Source organism: Canis lupus, chromosome 20 (assembly GCF_011100685.1).
Source record: "Canis lupus familiaris isolate Mischka breed German Shepherd chromosome 20, alternate assembly UU_Cfam_GSD_1.0, whole genome shotgun sequence".
Taxonomy (NCBI): domain Eukaryota; kingdom Metazoa; phylum Chordata; class Mammalia; order Carnivora; family Canidae; genus Canis; species Canis lupus.
In genome coordinates this window covers 55,806,178-55,824,183 of record NC_049241.1, presented here as the reverse complement: position 1 = coordinate 55,824,183, position 18,006 = coordinate 55,806,178, and the positions used below count along the sequence as shown (strand labels likewise).

General features: G+C 58.7%; 2 protein-coding genes across 18 annotated transcripts in view; one reads left to right on the top strand and one right to left on the bottom strand.

Annotated features, from left to right (window-relative positions):
- Positions 1–367: 367 nt before the first annotated feature.
- SIRT6 (sirtuin 6) lies at positions 368–12,433 on the bottom strand. Of its 11 annotated transcripts, none has more exons than XM_038567755.1 (9): positions 12,375–12,427; positions 11,415–11,642; positions 6,853–6,980; positions 4,956–5,138; positions 3,413–3,472; positions 2,239–2,334; positions 2,082–2,162; positions 1,395–1,518; positions 368–1,303 (listed from the first exon to the last, which is right to left on the bottom strand). In XM_038567755.1, exons 2-9 carry the CDS (start codon positions 11,532–11,534, stop codon positions 962–964), a joined length of 1,134 nt encoding a protein of 377 aa, XP_038423683.1. In that variant the 5' UTR covers positions 11,535–11,642; positions 12,375–12,427; the 3' UTR covers positions 368–961. The 11 variants fall into 11 exon arrangements, with proteins under 11 accessions (XP_038423683.1, XP_038423690.1, XP_038423691.1 ...); XM_038567762.1 differs by lacking the exons at positions 11,415–11,642; positions 12,375–12,427 and adding exons at positions 5,928–6,063; positions 7,976–8,339; XM_038567763.1 differs by lacking the exons at positions 11,415–11,642; positions 12,375–12,427 and adding exons at positions 5,928–6,063; positions 7,260–7,401.
- Positions 8,899–18,006, top strand: part of ANKRD24 (ankyrin repeat domain 24) — a 25,804-nt gene continuing 16,696 nt past the window's right edge. For 3 of the 7 annotated variants that reach the window (XM_038567753.1, XM_038567750.1, XM_038567749.1), the window contains exon 1: positions 11,010–12,197. In XM_038567753.1, coding sequence (XP_038423681.1) covers positions 12,021–12,197 — 177 coding nt within the window. In that variant the 5' untranslated portion in view covers positions 11,010–12,020. Of the gene's footprint in view, positions 9,721–9,783; positions 10,056–11,008; positions 12,198–18,006 lie in introns of those variants that run through there. The other 4 variants (XM_038567748.1, XM_038567754.1, XM_038567751.1 and 1 more) reach the window with 3 other exon arrangements.

Sequence of the window (18,006 nt, the reverse complement as noted above, 5' to 3'; positions counted from 1 at the left end):
TACGGATGAGGAGACTGAGGCACGATGGAGGTGAAGGGCCCGGCTGGAACCGGCCGTGCCTGCACTCTCCGAATGCGTGGTGACTCCCCACCTGCTCTGCGCAGGTGCAGGTGCTTGGGGTTGTGAACCAGACCAAAGGCCATGGCCTCTCCCCTCGAGGCGCTCACAGCCCAGGAGTGGAGGGCAATATTTAGAAACCATGCGGCTGGGGAACTGCCCTCCGCCGCCGCCCCCAGGCCTGACTGCACGGAGGCCTACAGACTCCATAAGGGGCAAGGGGACCATGGATTCCGGCTCCGTGGCCCCTCCGGCCCCCTCCTCCCTAGGACTAGGACCTGCCACAAGGTTACAAGTGTCAAACACAGACTCAGATGCAAGAATCTCTGCTTTTATTGCATTGAAGACTTCTCTGGAAGTCTGGAGGAAGGCAGGTGGACACACCTGTTTCTCCCTCTAGCTCCAAAGGCAGTGCAAACCAACCACTGTCTGTGCCACACAAAGTCTGGCTTCGTAATGGTGGCTCTGCCCCAGCTTGCCTCCTAGAGGGACTGTGAAGGCGATTTGGGGGAGGCAGAGGCTGGGGAGTGTGAGAGCCCGGGGGGGGGGCAGAGAACGTCAACTCCTGTTTAGACTGGAAACTAGGGAGGGCCTGGCCACACCTCCCCAGAACACCCTGAGTCAGGGACTGGGGCACGGGGAGGAGCAGGTGCCTGGGGTGTCAGGTCCAAGGTCAGCTTCCAGGGTGAAAACGCTCCTCCCCAGGCCCACACCAGAGGCCCCTAGAGCTAAAGAGAGAGGCAGTGGAGAGTGAGCCTGCCCCGGGGCCTGGAGCCCAGCAATCAGCACCCTGAGGTCACCCTCTCCCACCCTCAAGGGCAGGTACGAGTAACAAAGTGAGACCAATAAGAAAAGATGAATCCACGGTTTCTACAAAAAGCCCCACCCTCCCCGGGCTCCCTGGTCAGCTGGGGGCCACCTCGGCCTTCACCCTTTTGGGGGGCCTGTGTGGTACAGGACTGTCCAGCCGCTCCCTCTTGGGGCTGCCGGGCCCAGAGCCATTGTGCTGGGTGCAGGGCTCTGTGGAGGGCTCCTGCTTGGGACTGGCGGGTGCTGGGCCATTGAGCTGGGCGGGCGCCTCCTCCTTGGGCTCGGGCTTGGGTGCGGGTGGGCGGGGCAGGGGTGGCAGCGCTCTCTCCAGCACGCGGGGACCGTCCCAGGCAGGGATCTCCAGGCCCAGGTGCTTCATAAGCCTGGTCATGACCTCATCCACATAGCCGTGGATGCGCAGGTCGGCATGGCGGTCCTGTGGGGGCAGAGACAGGTGGGCTTGGGCAGAGGCCTGGAGGGGAGGGAGGCAGGGGCAGGGAGGATGTCAGGGTGGGCCCAGGACATACGTGCTTTGTGGGCTGAAGGTTGACAATGACCAGTCGGCCTCCTCGGCGCTTAGTGGCGAGTGGCAGGTTCCCGCTGGGCCGGATTTGCAGGGAGGTGCCCAGCGTGATGGACAGGTCTGCGTTCCTGGGACGGGACGGCAGAGTCAGATCGAGCCCCTTCGACCCTGTGCCTGGGTCTGGTGCCCTCTGACCCCTGGGGCTCAAGGCCCTCTGCCCCCCCACCCCACCCCGTGCTCCTGCAACACGCCCAGCCCTGGGAGGCCAGCTCTCTCCACACCCACCTCTGCTCCCAGGGGCCGCCCACAGCTTTCAGGCTGCCCTGAGTCCTGCTCCGGCCGCTGCCCTTCTGCCTCAGCCACCTCCCTACCCCGTTGCAGAAGCAGGGTCATTGATGGGGGCAGGACCTTCAACACTTGGGGCTCAGGTTCTAACCTGGCTCAGCCACTTCTGGGCTGGGTAGCACTGGACAGAGAAGTCCACGTGCTGAGGCCTCAGTTTCCCTGCCTGCAACACAGGCACGGGGCAGAGTGTGTGAGTAGCTGCTGTTATTAATAAGCCAGTGAGGCCCAGAGAAGGCACAGCCTGCTCTCCCAGGAAGCCCTTCCTGACGGCCCTGGGCTGGCGCCACCTGCGCTTCCACAGAGACCCCCCCCCCCCACCCCATCCGGGCTCATCTGAGGGTCAGACCTGCTGGCCTCGTCGGCAAGAGTGAGGTCCCGGTCAGGCAGGGCGTCCTCCCAGTCCAGGATGGTATCCCTCAGCTCCCCCCTGCAGCGGAGGGCGGGGATCAGCACAGAGACGTGCACCCTCCCCCGGAGTCCAGGCGCCGCGAGAGGTCACTCACCTGCAGGCCCGCAGCCCCCTCGCTTTGGCCACAGTGCAGAGCCGGCCTGTGGCCCTGAGGCCCATGCTGCCCACTACGGTGTCCCGGACGTACTGCCTGTGTTGGGGGAGGAGGAGGGCCAGCAGGGCCGGGTCAGCCCACCACTGCTCCCGGGGTTCCTGCCCTGCAGCCTGAGCGAGGCTGCTCTCGCCCTTCCCTGTTCTCCCAGGGAAGTGGGGGCCGTACGACCAGAATCTAAGTGTGAGGAAACATGCCACAAACCCAGAGCAGGGAAAGGGGGGGCTTCCACAGCGCAGCTGGCCTGGCTGCACCCCTGACACCAATGCCGCGGAAGCAGAAAGGTTGGGAAGTGTTCCAGCAAAGGAGACTGGAGACTGGATCCTAGGCCGGATCTCAGACCAGGACAGAGACAAGCCACAGGAGCACTGGGAACCCAGGTCACGGCCTGATTGTCTACATTGCCTTCCGCGTCCCGGCCTGCACGACTGGCTGTGGCCGAGAAAGAGCAGAGCTCCTGGGAGGTACGTGACCTGCGGGTCAGGGGTGGTGGACACGAGGGGCCCGCCACTTACTCCTCAACAGCCCAGCAAGTACTGACAAAATGTGGCAAAACAGTAACACAGCTGTCAAACCTATGTCGGGATCAGCAAACTATGGATCAAACCTGGCCCTTGGCCTCCTGTTTTCATGAATAAAGTTTTATTTGCACACGGCCAAGCCCATTCCTCCATGTGTGGTCTACGCGCCTCTCACGCCACAACAGCAGAGCCTGTAGTCCTAACAGAGACCGTCTGGGCCACAAAGCTGGAAATGTTTGACCCTCTGACCCTTTCCAGAATAAACCTGCTGAGCCCTGGTCTAGGCAAAGTACGAGTTCATGATAAAATTCTTGTGAGTTTTCTATAGATCTGAAATTTTTTCAAAATAAATTTGGGGACAAAATTTTTTGGGGGGGACAAATTTTTTTGAATTGGGGGGGCCCCACCTGTGCGGCCGCTCAGCCAGCAGGAGGAGACCCCCCCCCCCAGAGCGCACCAGCTCCACGAAGGGCTCTGGTTCAGCCTTCCCAGAGTGGGCGGACACACTCCTGTCACACTCTGCCATGGGTTGAATTGTGTCCCCACCTCGCTGCCCACACCTGGCGCCCCCGCCCCCACCCTCCCGCGGCACTCACGTCTTACACTTGACACATTCCTCTACGAACATGTTTCCGTGGAGCTCCGCCAGCTTGTCCCTGTGGGAGGAGAAGGGAAACACTTGGCTGTGGCACGGGGTTCCGACTCCTGAGGCTTCAGGCTGAGCACTAAGCCCTCCTCCTCCAGGAAGCCTTCCCGAAGCCCTCAACCATAGATCAATGGACTCGGTCCAGCGCCTCTGGCTGCTGACTCCATCATCCTCACATACAGCCTTACGCAGATGACCCAGCCTCCCTGAGCCTGAGGAATCATTAACCCTCACAGCTGACCCCACCTTCGTACACAGGCAGCCTGGTCCGTTCACAAAATCCATCCACAATCGTGTTGGAACCTCCGAATGTCACCAGGTCGAAAGGACAGGAATTCTAATCCCTGGTTTGCAAAAGAGGAACCTGAGGCGATGGGTGGCCCGGGGGTGGGGAGCAGAGGAACGTGGAATCAACTCCCGGCTCTGTGGCTGTGTGACCTTGTGTAGGTCACTTAACCTCTCTTGCCTCGGGCCCCCATCTGTGAAATGGGACAACAGAGCCTAACTTTTGGGATTTTTGGGAGAACAATGATCAGGCCTGGAAGGCTCTTCTCCTGGCTCCGTCACCTCCCTCACGTCCCCACTCAAATGTCAGCCTCCCTGACTTGCAACTCCTGCCCCACCTTCCCCATTTGTTCCACAACAGTGATCACCGCCTGACACAGATTTTGATTTGCTCATGTCTTCTGTTTCCTCCCCACTGGAGCATGAGCCCCAGGAGGGCGCACCTTCTGTCTTGTGCACCCAGTGTCCTGTGTCTAGAACAGTGTGTGGCCTGCAGTGGGCTCGGGGTAGTTGTTGGGTGTGATCTACTTTGCTCCTGTCTGCGCACAGTGGGTGCTGGGCAATTAGTGCTTATTCCTCCACAGTGGGACTCAGGCCCACTTCAAAAGAGGACGGGACAGGGGCCTCATTCACCTGTATAAGCAGAGAAAAGTCTTTTTTCCTGGACCCTCGCCTACCAAGTGTCGCCCGCTCATGTCAACCGCTGACCCGGCTCTTGCCTGCACCCCAAGGGGAAGACCCGGCCAGCCCTAACACAGTGCTCACATTCACTACACGAGTGACAAAGGGGAATGTTAAAGCCCAACAACAAGTTCTAAACTGTGAGCACCCTTCCTCCCGCACCCAATTCCCTCTCGGCCTCACTCCAAGCAAGATTTTGTAGCGGCCTGTGGCTGGGCTATGGTGCTGGTGGCTGAAGGCTGTGCTGTAGGACAACAGAGGTCCAGAGCAGTCCGGGCTGGAATCACCCTGGGACCAGAAACAGGGACCCCATTTCTCCAGATATGCCCAGGAGGCAGCGACAACACACCATAGGGAGTCCTACTGAGTGCCAAGTGCTTTTCCCTGCTGCCTCACTCCATTGCCACGTTGGCCTCACGAGCAAGGGGCCGGCATCAACGTTCATTTTACAGATGAGGAGACTGAGGCCCAGAGAGAGGGAGGGGTGGCCTGCCCCAGGCTGAGCCAGCCCGGGAGCCTGGCGTTACCTGGGGAAACCGGAGCGCACATGCAGCCCATCCACATTCTGGCTGACCAGGAAGCGGAGGAGGCCCACGCGCTCCAGCTGCACCAGTGCCATGTGGGTCTGCGTGGGCCGCGCGCTCTCAAAGGTGGTGTCGAATTTGGGGGCCAGGCCCCGCTCCTCCATCGTCCAGACGCCATGGGGGCCCCTGAAGGCGGCAAGTGGGGAGAGACACGGAGAGTTTAGGATTCAAGGAGACAGGGGTAGAAAGAAAGAGACAGAGCATAGACAGAGAATCTTGGAGACTGGGGGCTGGGGGGAGAATGCGGGGCAAAAAATTATTCATTCCAATCCACATTTTCTGCTGCTGCACTGAGCCTGGCCCTGCACTGGGTGATGCTGGGGTCCTAGCAGACCCGGGCCCTGCCCTTGAGGAGCCCTCCATCCTGTGAGAGGAGGAGACACAAGTGGCCACAGACTCTGCAGCTGTGGGGCTGGAGGAGCCCAGTGGAAGTGGGTGGGGGGGGCTATGCATGGGGGCCTGGGAAGGCTTCCTGGAGGAGGCTGAGCTGTCTCTTCAACTGTGCGAGGATAGGGCAGAGCAGAAGGGGTAAGCAAAGGCCGAGGGGGCTGGTGATAGCCTGTGAGCTTGGGGACATGCGAGGGGTCTGGGGGCCCCAGTAGGAGTAGCAGGGGCTGAGGCTGGAGAGATGTCCCGAGGTGGGGTCAGGAAGGGCTTGGATTTCCAGCTTGAAGTACCTGGGACTCTCCTGTGTGGCAGTGGGGAGCCACGGCAGATTAGGGAGGAGGGGTGGGGGGGAGTCACCCTTAGAAGTCTCACATTCCTCCCAGAACCAGGAATCTGCCCTCCTGCTGCAAGTCTGGGCTGAGGCCTAGGGAGGGAGTATGAATGCGATAGGCCTGCTCTAGGGGGCAGGGTTACAAACTCAGCCCCTACTGGGGTCCCTGGGGTGGGGTGCCAGTTTGAGACCCTTACACTTCAGCAAGGTTCTTGTCTAACAACAGGATGCCTGAAGCAGGAAGGAGTCTAGACACTGTCTGGTTGCACGCCCTTGTTAATAGGTGAGGAGGCTGAGAGCTTGATGGTTAAAGCCACTTGCCTGGCGCCAGGTCTGATAGAAAAATATTTGCAAGTGAGCATGGAGCTAACTGCTCCTGACCTTCCCATCATCTGACGTAAATAGAATCCCTTCCCCCCACCCCCCACCCCCGCCAAAAAAAGGGACACCTGGGTGGCTCAGCAGTTGAGCAACTGCTTTTGGCTCAGGGCATGATCCTGGAGTTCCAGGATCGAGTCCCACATCAGACTCCCTGTATGGAGCCTGCTTCTCCCTCTGCCTGTGTCTCTGCCTCTCTCCTTCTGTGTCTCTCAAGAATAAATAAAATATTAAAAAAAAAAGAAAGAAAGAAACCCAATATTTAGGCATGTGTGATGAGCCCAGGCAAAAAGACTACATTCTGGAGATCCCTGGGTGGCTCAGCAGTTTAGTTCCTGCCTTTGGCCCAGGGCATGATCCCAGGGTCCCGGGATCGAGTCCTGCATCGGGCTCCCTGCAGGGAGCCTGCTTCTCCCTCTGCCTGTGTCTCTGCTTCTCTCTCTCTCTGTGTCTCTCATGAATAAATAAATTCTTAACAAAAAACCCAAAAAACAAAAAGACTACATTCCCCAAAATCTCTTGCAGCTAGGCATGGCCAGGTGACCAGGTCCTGGAATGGGATGTGAGCAGAAGGTTGAGCATGCCTTAAAGGGACATGTCTGCAAGGGCAGGGTCTTCCCCAAGCTCAACACCCCCAGGGGGAAGGTGGCAGGAGGGGTTCTGATGCCCAAGCCTCTGTGAGCTGACAGGGAGCTGCTGGCTGTGTGGCAGCCCTGCCTCGGCTTCCCCTCCACGCCCACAGACCTGAAGTCTGGGATGCCCGAGGCGGTGCTGATGCCAGCACCTGTGTGGAACACCACGTTGGAGGACTGCCAGACCAACTGTGCCAGCTCCCACACCTTGCGCTCCAACTCCTCAGGCGGGTCGAAGATCTGTCAGGGGATGGAGCAAAAGGGGGAGGTCAAACTGTGTCCCGGAGGGCAAGGTCACTAGCCACAGGCGGGGAAGCCCTGCCTCATCCAGGGGAGAGAACTCACTGGAAAAGGCAGCTGGTCCTCAGGTCCCCCCTCTGCCCACAGCCCTCCAGGACTCCCCCAGGGTAAAAGCCTAATCCTTCCCAGTGGCCCCCAAGGCCCTGCACACCCGCCCCATCCTGTCCCCCTCTCCCCCTCGCCCGCTCTGCTACAGCCACCCATGCCTCCTCACTGTACCTCCAACACACCAGGCCTAGGCCTGATCCTGTGCACGGGCTGTACATGGCTCCTCCCTCACCCCCTTTAGGTCTCGGCTCAAAAGGCCCCTCGTTTGCACACCCAATGTTCACAGAAGCATCATTTACAATCGCTAAAATGGGGAATCAACACAAGCATCCATCGATGGATGAAAGGATAAACACAATGCGGTCCATCCATGTCCGGAATATGATCCAGCCCTAGAAAGGAAGGGATCCCGACACCTGCCCCCGCGTGGGCGGACCCGAGGACACCGGGCTCAGGGAGAGGACCCAGACCCAGAAGGACGCCTCCCGCAGGACCCCACTCCCAGGAAGTCCCCATAGGAGGCCCGTCCACAGAGACAGAGGAGGTGGTGGGAGCCAGGGGTGGGGCAGGGGGCGGGGGTCAGTGCTTCCTGGGGACGGGGTCTCCGTGTGGGGAGACAGAAGGTTCTGCAGACAGTGCTGGGGGTGGTCGCACAACAGCATGAGCGTGTTCTATGCCGCTGAACTGTGTACTTAAAGATGGTTAAGGTGGTACATTTTGCCACAATAAGAAAGAAAGAAAAGAAAGAAAAGAAAGAAAAGAAAGAAAGAAAGAAAGCCCAAAAGTCATGTAAACGATGCCTCCTGGGCTCTGGTTTCAGTGCAGCCCCAGCTCTCACCACCGCTCCCGGCCTTACTTTTCTCCACCCTCTACTTTCTTATATTTACTTGCTCCTCGGGCGTCTTCCTGCCAGAATGAGGGGGTTTGGGATGCCCTGTGCCCCACTGTGGCCCCAGGGCCTAGCAAGCACCTGGCTGGTGCACAGCAGGTGCTCAAGAAATGTCTGTGGGCTCAGGCGACCGACCGGCAGGAGGAGGAAGCGGAGGAGACAGGGGCTGGGGACGGGGCTGAGGGCTCGGGCTGCACGAACCGCTCACGCAGAAGGCACAGCCCAGCCCGCAGCGGATGGGGCGACCCCCCACCCCGCCCCCGCCCACGGGGGGGCGGGGGACCCAGAGGGGCAGGGACTCCCCGCTCGTCCGGCAGCGGCGGAGGGGTCTTTGTGACACCTGAGCCCGTCCCTGCAGCCCAAACCCTCCCCCACCGCCTGGCACGTGCGGCCCCCGCGCTCCCGCCCCTGGGCTCCTCTCCGGCCTAACTCGCGCTCCGAGGGCGTTTATTCGCCTCCTCGCCTCGCCCTCCCTGCAGCTGCGCCCCGGCTTCCCCCGTCACCCGCTCGGCCCACCCGGGGCTGGGGGCGTCCGGGTCCCCGGGAGCGCAGGGGGCGTCACTTCCCGCCCCCTCCTCCCTGGGAAGTCCCTCCCATTGTCTAGCCTCGGTGCCTCCCGATGTTCCCACAATGCCCCGCTGCCGTCCGGCCCCGCCCAGCCCGCGGCGCTGCGGGCGGCCTGCCGGACTCCGGGCCCCGCTCACCTCGGGGAGGCCGCACTTGCCCTTGTCCGCGTACGGCGACAGTCCCGCCGCGTAATTCACCGACATCCTCGCCGCCCCAACGGGAACAATAAAGTTTCTCTTGTTGAGGCCGCTTCCGCCGGAAATGGGGCGGGCCGGGGGGGCGGAGCCGCGTTCCACCGCGCTCGCCGGGCCGCTCCCTCCAAGGCGCATGCGCCTCGCCTGTCGCCGCAGGCGCCATGTCAACTGCTGGCAAAGGGAAGCCGGCCCGCTTGGACGCGGTGGCGGCTGGCGGGAGACCGCGGCGAGCACCCCGCGGAGATTTGTGCAGTCACCCCTGAGATGAGGGGCACAGGCGCGCCTGGGTGGCGCAGTCAGTTAGGCGTCTGCCTTCGGCTCAGGTCGGGTCCTGGGATGGGACGCGGGTGCGGCTCTGCTCCCCTGGGAGCCCGCCCCTCCCTCTCCCTACTTGTGCTCGTAAATGAATTAAAAAAAAAAATCTTGCAAAAGAATAAAATGAGGGGCACAAGTGGCCAGCGCGTCCCCTTTGCTCTTCTTGCAAATGAGCAAATGGAGGTCCCCACGCCACCCCCCGCCGTCGCCGAGGCCAGGTGCTTCCCGTCGAGGCTCTTTCTGCTGCACATTTCGGGAGTTTATGAAAGTCACAAACGCAGGGTACTCGTGCAAGTGTGCGGCGGGGGCCTGGTGTGTGCAACGTGGGGCCTTGGACGCCGCTGCGGATTGCCCAGCGCTGCCCAGGTGCGGGGCAGTCTCCCCTGGGCAGGGCAGGTGCGCCGCTAGGAGACCGCTCAAGGGCACTGGGGCTGGTGGCCTCGAGGATGCGTTGAAGAAACGCGCGGGGGAGACGCTGGAGAACAAAGGCGGCACCTTGTGGCGAGAGATGGACACAAACCGGTGACCGGGGGATGGTGACTCTGGTGTGATTAAGGTGCCATGAGGGCACCGGGCGACAGGGAGCTCAGAGGAGGCACCTGACCCAGCCTGGGTGCACCTGGGAAGGCTTCCTGGAGGAGGGGGTGTTGCAGCAAAGATCCGAAGAGTGAGTAGGAATGAGATGGGGAGAGCGAGCGGGTTGGGAGTAACGTAGGGTAGAGAAGGGGCATTCCTGGTGGAGAAGCAGCAAGTGCAAAGGCCTGGAAGGGAGGTAGAGGGTGGCGGAAGAGCTCGTTGGCCAGCAGGCAGCCCCGCGGCCAGCCTGTCTCCTCCCTCTGCTCATCCCCGGCCCCCTGGGGCAGCTGCCTTCTCAGAGCCGATCGGGTGTCTGAGCTGAGCGCTTGGAGCTGCTGGTGTGAGCTGGTGGCCCAGCCGGGAGCAGGTAATTGGAGCCGGCAGTGAGCGCAGAGGCTGGTGCTAGAGTCACTGGAGTCGCAGGAGGTAGGAGAGGAGGAAGTGAGGGAAGCCTGGGATGGGGCGCCCCTTAGGACTTCAGCCCCTTGCCTCTGAGCCCTGGTGTGAGGGAGAAAGGAGAAGCCCGCATGTGTCCCAGCTGTGGCGAGGAGCTACCCAGGCACCCTCACATGCACACACACACACACACACACACACACGTGCACACGCTCATGCATGCACTTCCCACTTCCCAGCCTTTGCACTGTCTAGGGTACATACCCTCTTTAACTGCCACTGTCCCTCTCAGCATCCTGCCTGGCCATCAGGTCCTGCTTTATATACCATCACCTCTTCCGGGAAGCTACTCCCGTCCCCCCAAGCCCATGGTTCTCTCCTGTCCTGGCAACCTGTGGACTCTCTTGGGTGTCTTATTACACCCTGCTCTGGGTGTGATTGAGACAGAGGTAGAAGAAAAAGAGTAGGGTGAGTGCTGAGTGAATGGGTATGCTGATTGGTGGAGGGGTGGGTGGGTGAATGAGTGATCAGTAGATAGAAGGGTGGGTAGATGGAAGGGTGAATGGATGAATGCGCCGTGGAGTGAGTGGATGGGTGGGTGTTGGGTGTGTAGATAGGTGGGTGGGTGTGTAGATGGATGGATGTGTGGGTGTTGGATGTGTAGGTAGGTGGCTAGGTAGATGAGTCGGTGGGTGCATGTTGGATACGTAGGTGGGTGAGTACGTGGATGGATAGGTGGGTGTTGAATGTGTGGATGGGTGGGTAGGTGGATGGATGGGTGGGTGGGTGGGTGCATGTTGGATGTGTAGGTAGATGGGCACGTGGATAGATGGGTGGGTAAGTGGATGGATGGTTGGATAGGTAGATGGGTGTTGGATGTGTAGGTAGGTGGGTGGGTAGGTGGATGGATGGGTGGGTGTTGGATGGGTGGCTAGGTAGATGGATGGGTCGGTGTTGGATGGGTGGCTAGGTGGATGGCTGGCTGGATGGTTGGCTGGATGGTTGTCCAATATGTAAGTGGGTGCATAGATGGATGATAGGTGGGTGGTGGATGAAGTATGATTGAAGGGTCATGGGAAGGTGAGTTGGTGGCTGGTAGCCAGCGGGTGTCTGTACAAACGCTCAGGTAGGAGGATGGATGCACTGGGGAACGGATGGGTGAGTAGACAGACGGAAGAATGGCTTCGAGAATTCACAGGCAGGTTGGAGAGGTGATGAGGCCTCCATAGAAATCCGACTCCCAGTGGGGAGGAATCCCTGGCCGCCCACCTTGAGATGTGTCTGCCCTCCAGCCCCGTACACGGGAAGAACGCGTAGGGGGCCCAGGCAGGCATGTATAGGCGGACAGGTGCCGATACATGTACACAGCCGTCGCCCCCGACCTCTCACCTTGGGTGACTGGCCTCCGTGCTTTCCGTCACACAGACACCGCCTGGTGGAAGGACACTTGGCTGCAGATGATCTTCTCTGATTATCCAAGAAACGTGCCTTTGTGCAGACCAGCCTCATGTACTAATACCAGCCCAGACACTTCCAGCCTCCAAAGCCAGGGCCGGGGCAGAGGAAGGGACCCAAGCAGGGCTGGAGGAAGCCGGTTTGAGGAGTTGAGAGTTCAGCCTGTGGACAACAGGCGAAGCTCATCAGAACATCGGGTTCTGGAACGGGGCTGTGAAGGGTAAATAGGAGTTGACCAGAGAAGGAGAAGGAAGGGTATTCTATGTAGAAATAACTGCACTGATGAAAGCTTAGAGACCACAGAAAGCTTTATCTGCGTGCACAACAGGGAACACCGGAGAGGTGCATATATTGAGCACCTACTGTTTGCCAGGCCCTAGGCTAGGGACTTCACTGAAAACTGACCATTGGTCAAAAGGGGATTCTCTCCCTCAGGTTAAGGATGAGGCAGGTGAAACTCAGGGCAAGTGACCTGCCAAAGGACACACAGCAAATAGGAGATGGGGTGTCCTGTGTCTGTGTCCTGCTCTAGGGTCTGAAATGGCCCAGGGAAGACCAAGGGGTCCTTTCGAGGAGAGGGAGGCAGGTGACCCTCCTGCTCACCAGGTGCTGCATCCTGCCCCACCCTCGTGCTTCCCCAGGTGGCCTGCCTGTGTTGAGGAGAAACGTGGGACGCTGGCCATGAAGACCCTCCGGGCACGATTTAAGAAGACAGAGGTGAGTCTGAGGCCTCTGAATGCCCAGTGTCCCCTAGTTTCAGGCTTGGGTGCCTCAGGGCCTGGCTGAGGAGCCACTGGGCCCTCGGAGCACTGTCCCCCAAGCTTCCTCTGATCCTTCTGGCAGCTTCCTTACGACCAGGCCCCTCCTGGTCAGACTCTCCCCGTGGTTCCTCACCCCCCACAGGTTCCGGGTCTGCTCCCTCTCCTGCCTTTCCTGTCGACTGCACCCTGCTGCAGTCATGTCCCCACCTCTTCCTGCTCATGTCCCCACCTCTTCCTGCTCCGTTTCCAGCCACCAGCCCCCACCCCCCTGCTCTTCCTTCCATGGGGAAAGCCCTCTCCTGCATCTCCCACCTGTCCAACCCTCTACAGCCCCCGCCCTATTTGGCCCCAGTAACTCTTCTTCTGGAAGAATCTCCATTCTCCCTAGTTCCAGTAACCGCTTGCTTTTCGGAGGACTCACTTTCTCAGGGACTCTATATCTTGCTTTTGAGCATTCACTCAGCAAAGTGTTTGTATCAGGCCCTGTTCTAGGTGTTGAGGAATTGCCTACCCTCTTGGAGCTGACAGCCATGTGGGGTTGGTGGATATTAAACAACATAAATGAGTGAAAAGGCATTTTTTATACCACAGAAACAAAGAAAGCAAGGAAAGGGAGCATCTGGGGCAGGGGAGTTGGTTGCAGTCCTAAAGCAAGGTGTCAAGAAAGGCCTCATCAAGGAGCTGATATAAGAGCAAAGGTCAGAAGGGAAAGAGGGGGGGAATCGTGCGCATATTTCAAGAATTGCGTTCCAGGCCGAGGGAACAGCCAGTGCAAAGGCCCTGAGGTGGGCTGGAGCTGGCCTCCAGTGCAGAGGACTGTGAGCTCCCGGAGGGAGATGTTCCTTCCTCAGTTGTACCCACCCTCCCCTGGTCCCCCAAGTGTAGGGAAGTATGGGGGCTGGGCCAGGCCTGGGTGATTCAGGGCCATCTTGGGATGATGATGAGCAGGTTCTTGGGCTGGAACAGAGCGTGTGGGCGGGCTGATGCTGAAGAGGGTCCAGCCCGAGGAGAGGAGCTCTGGAAAGCTGAAAAGGGGGCAGAGGAACAAGCCTGTTTGTAAAGTCAGGTGGCTCTGGGTTTGGGCGCGTCCTCCGCCTGACTAGCTGGGTCACCGTGCGTCTGTTCCCGAGCCTCCCGTGGCGCCCTCGGTTTTCCCAACTCATCTATTTCTGGAATATGTTCAGCTTAACATTCCATTTCCCTTTCTTTAATTAATTTTGTTTTAAAGATTTTATTTATTTATTCATGAGAGACAGAGAGAGAGAGGCAGAGGGAGAAGCAGGCTCCCTGCAGGGGACCCCGATGTGGGACTCGATCCCAGGACCCCGGGATCACACCCTGAGCCAAAGGCAGATGCTCAACCACTGTGCCACTCGGGCATCCCATCCTTATTTTAATTTAAACTTTAAACATTTAAATGTAATAGCATTGAATTCATTTTTGCTGATTGCACCCGGTTCGGGCTTTATTTCCTTGTTTTGGTTTTATGTGTGTTTTCAAACTCTGTAAGGAGCTTAACCCGGAGCTTTGCGGATGTTAGCTCATGTCTTCCTCATGACAATCCTATGGGGTAGGAGCTTTTATTATTCCACTTTACAGATGAGGAGAGGAGGCCCAGAGAAGTTAGAGACTTGCCCAAGGTCACACAGCTAGGAATGGAGACACCAGACTTCCCCCAGGTTGGGGGTGGGGGGGGTGGGGAGTCTACTGATTGGAGAGAAGTAGCAAGAGATGGAGTCAGAAATAAATAGCTCGCTCACCACCTACAAAAAAAATGTGGGCACAGAGTCAGACTCCTTCATTGCCAAATGATCCTTAAATTCTTCATCCCGTTTGGAATCAGCTCCTAATCTGGACTCTTCACATTTACCCCTTCCCCCCCCCCCCGAGAATTCCTGAGATGTTGAAGGCAGCGGTAAACCAAACCCTACAATTGTTTAACTTCAAAAGTAGAATTATAACCGAAATTGAGATCAAATCCTTGAAAAAGTTTGCGTACCAAAAAAAAAAGAAAAGAAAAGAAAAACAGACACCTAATTTGGGACACGGGTATGTTGGGCATGTAGCACAGGTGTGGGGGTGCATGGGGGACAGGGACACGTGTTAAAGCCTCGGGCTGGGTGTGAGGGTGTCGGGGCATCTAGAGGGGCATCTGGGAGGTGGCGGGGCGGGGGCTGGGGGGACACGGACGGGACGACCTCGTCCTCTACATCCCCCCATCTCCGGCAGCTCACTGTCCCTCCCTCCTGCGGCTCCAGTTTCTGGGCAGACAGCGGGAGTCAGGTTCGGCTTTTGTTCAGCTCCCCCGAGGGAGGAAAGCGAACACCATGACTGCGTGACTGCAGACACACAGACACCCCCGCCTCCCCGCCCCCAGCTGCTCCCTCATCTCAGCGCACAGGCCACCCCCACACCTTTGCTGGTCCTCCCTCCCTGCCGCTGCTGCTTCTCTGCCACCAGCCTTTGCTTTAAGACCTGAACACATCGGGGTGCCTGGGGGCCTCAGCAGTTGGGCATCTGCCTTTGGCTCAGGTCGTGATCCTGGGGTCCTGGGATCAAGTCCCACATGGGGCTACCCCTGCAGGGAGCCTGCTTCTCACTCTACCTGTGTCTCTGCCTCCCTCATGAATTTAAAAAAAAAAAAAAAAAAGACCTGAACACATGGCCATACTCGCCCTGAGCCTTCTCAGAGCCTTTCTGGGCCTGATTTCCCATCCATAAGATGGGATTTAACTGAAGCCGTGAGCCCAGGCCTCAGTTCCCACCAGCCTCCTGCCCTTATTTCAGGTTTTAGGAAAAAACCCACAAGCACAAGATTGGAGCTTTGAGACATTCACAGATTCCCAGGGCCTCACTGCTTCCTGGAAAGTCTGTCTCGCGTTTTTGTTCTCCAGAGTTACCTGTTCCTTGAATTCATTCAACGGACATTTAGTGGGTCCCTCCCTGCTGTAGGTGCTGGAGGTCAGGCTGGCTTCACAGACCCACCCTCAGAAGGGCCCCACGCTTGGTTTCATGCTGTCTCCTCTGACATTGTAGGCGGGGAGTAGCCCGAGAGGAAGCAGGGAGTATTCAGAAGGGGACACGATGTGGCATCAGGAGGGGAAAGGAGCAATGAAAACAACAACAACAACAAAAACCCTGCTAAAAATACCCTGTTCAGGTGCCTTCCAGTGTAGACAAAAGGAGAGGAATGGGCCATGTGGACAATGGAGGCGGGAGGGTGCTCTGGGTGGAGGACACCACAAGAGCAGATGCCCCCAGACCAGAAAGGAGGGCACCGTGACCTCAGGATTGGGTCTGAGCAGGGCAAGTGTAGGGACTTGACGGGGGTACTGCTTACAGTAGTGGGGGGCAAATTCTCCCTGTAGAGCCAGGCAGTAACATTTTTGTTTCTGGTGGGGGGTGAGATGTAGGGGGGACCCAGCCCTCCTGTCTGCCACTGCAGCCCGAGAGCAGCCAGAGGCCCCAGCACACAGATGGGCAGGGCTCCGTCCCAATAAAACTTTATTTACAGACACTGATATGTGAATTTCATGTCATTTTCACGTATCAGAAAATATTACGCTTCTTTTTGACCCCCCCCCACTTCTAAATGTAAACATTCTTAGTTCTCAAGCTGCACACAACCAGGCAGGGGGTGCGATTTGGCCCAAGGGGACCAGTTTCTATAGAAACCTTGGGGGGATACCCACCCCCCTCCCCAGAGCAGTCTGGATTTTATGCTGAGTGGGGCTGCTGGAGGCTTTCGGGCAGGAGGGAGAGAAGAGCTGATGAGGCTTCAGGAAGCTGGGGGCCCAGGGCAGGGCCGGGGAGACCAGAGTGGAGGTGTCCCCAGATGGAGCCCACAGGGATGGGGCTGGACCAGGCAGGATGGGGTACCTGGATGGAGTTCACAGCCAGTGGGGTTCGCTGGTGGAGTGGGTGTGGCATGAGAGGGAGGAGTCAGGTGAGGTCCAGACTTGGCCTGAGCCCCTGGGGGGCAGCAGGGGGAGGTGAGGGGTATTTGTCTGAGCTCCTATAGTATCCAGGAAGACCGGCCAAGGCGCGCTGGGAAATCCGAGGCCTGCGCCTGCAGATCCATTTCAGCTCCCTCCCCGGCCAAGCCTGAGAGGGGCACTCTGCCTCTGGGTGTGGGAGGCAGGAGCCCTCAACACACACACACACCCCCCAGTTGCCTATCACCAAACTCTCCATTTATCTGCCCCGCCTCTCCCTCCCCCTGCCCAAAGATGTCCCAAGAAGAATCACAGACAGATCTTGCCCCTGGAGACATGGGGGTGGTGTTTGGGGACATCTGTGGTGGTCACACTGGGGGCGCTCCTGGCATCGAGTGGGTGGGGGCCAGGGATGCTGCTCAGCCTCCCCCCCCAACCCTGCAACAGAGAAGGATCTGGGGCTGAAAGTCTGCAGGGCCTCAGTGGAGGGACCCGGCCCGATGGTGCCTGTTGCTTTATCTATCCCATTTAGCAGTTGGGGAATTGAGACCCAGAGAAGGAGCGTGACTGGCCCAAAGTCACACAGCGTGCGTTCCGTGACCAAGTTGCATTCAGGCCCCCCCTTCCTGTCTGCAGTCGCAACTGCTAACCTGTTTCCAGAAGGCTGTCTCTGCACTCATCCCTTCTCTCCCCTCTCATCCCTGTGCCCCCCCACCCCCACCCCACGGCCCCTATGGCTCCTATGTGAATTTGCAACCACATCAACAGTGAACCATTCCATTTTGGAACCTTCCGTGGCTTCCCTGAGGTCCCCCATTCCTGGTTCCCCCCCCTCCTTCCATGGATGCACCTCCTCCTCCACCCTACCCTTAAGTATGACCTCCAACCACCTGGTCGTGCACCAGCACACAGGCAACTGGGCGGGTGCAGGAAAGACATAATTTTATGATCTCTCCTGAACTTGATCGTGTCCCTGCCCCCCCCAACTCCTGCCCATCCTCCTAGTTTCAGCTCAGATGCCCCCTCTTCTGAGAAGCCCTCCCAGACTCCCCTGGTGTCAGGGGACCTCTCTGAGCTCCCAGCTGGCCTGGGCCTCCCCCATCACAGCCTTGATCACCCTGGTTCATCAACCTATGGGTGTATATCTCTCCCTAGAGACTCCCCGTGCAGCACCAGGCACCCCATAGGACAAACGGACTCCGTGAATGAGACTCCCATGGCTCCGAGGGCCTGGCCTCCTCAGTCATTCCTTCACTCAGCAAAGACTTAACCAAGGGCTCCACCCCACCCTGGGGTGCCAGGCCTATGTCAGGGAGGCCTCGGCCTGGCCCTGCTGTCCAGGGGCTCCCAGTCTAAGACAATAGCCAAGAGCTGTGTCCTCTCCGGGTCTCCGTGATTTCACTGACCACCTATGACGGCCCGTGTCCCTAGGACTCAACATTAGATATGCACACGGGCCCACGCACATCTGTGCTTGACGAATGAACCCATGATCGCTGCACTTACTATGTGCCCCGCACCGGTGCGTGCTTGCATAGACCATCTCCTTAGTCCTCCTCCTGCTAATAATAACCCTCTGCGGGCAGTAGCTACTGTCTATTTTGAAACCCATTCTCCAGGTGAGGAATGTTAAGTCCGAAGCAGGTAAGCAAGTATCTTCTGGGTCGGGTAGCTGTGAAGCGCGGAGGGCCTGGGGGCAAGGCCCTGGGTTCAGATTCAAGTTTGTCAGACTGACTGCTGGGTCCCACCGCTGCGTGAGAGCGTGAAAGACGGCCGGGCGGAGGGGGCGTCGAGGGGACGTCCCCGGAGTCACCTGCGACCCGCCGCCGG

Excerpts from the sequence above, each read along its gene's own strand:
- SIRT6 (XM_038567755.1), bottom strand. The coding sequence starts at position 11,534 with ATGAGGCTGGTCTGCACAAAGGCACGTTTCTTGGATAATCAGAGAAGA. Across the intron at positions 3,473-4,955 it reads GTGCGCTCCGGTTTCCCCAG|GGACAAGCTGGCGGAGCTCC; the intron begins GTAACGCCAGGC and ends CTCCTCCCACAG. Across the intron at positions 1,519-2,081 it reads CTTGCCGACGAGGCCAGCAG|GAACGCAGACCTGTCCATCA; the intron begins GTCTGACCCTCA and ends GTCCCGTCCCAG.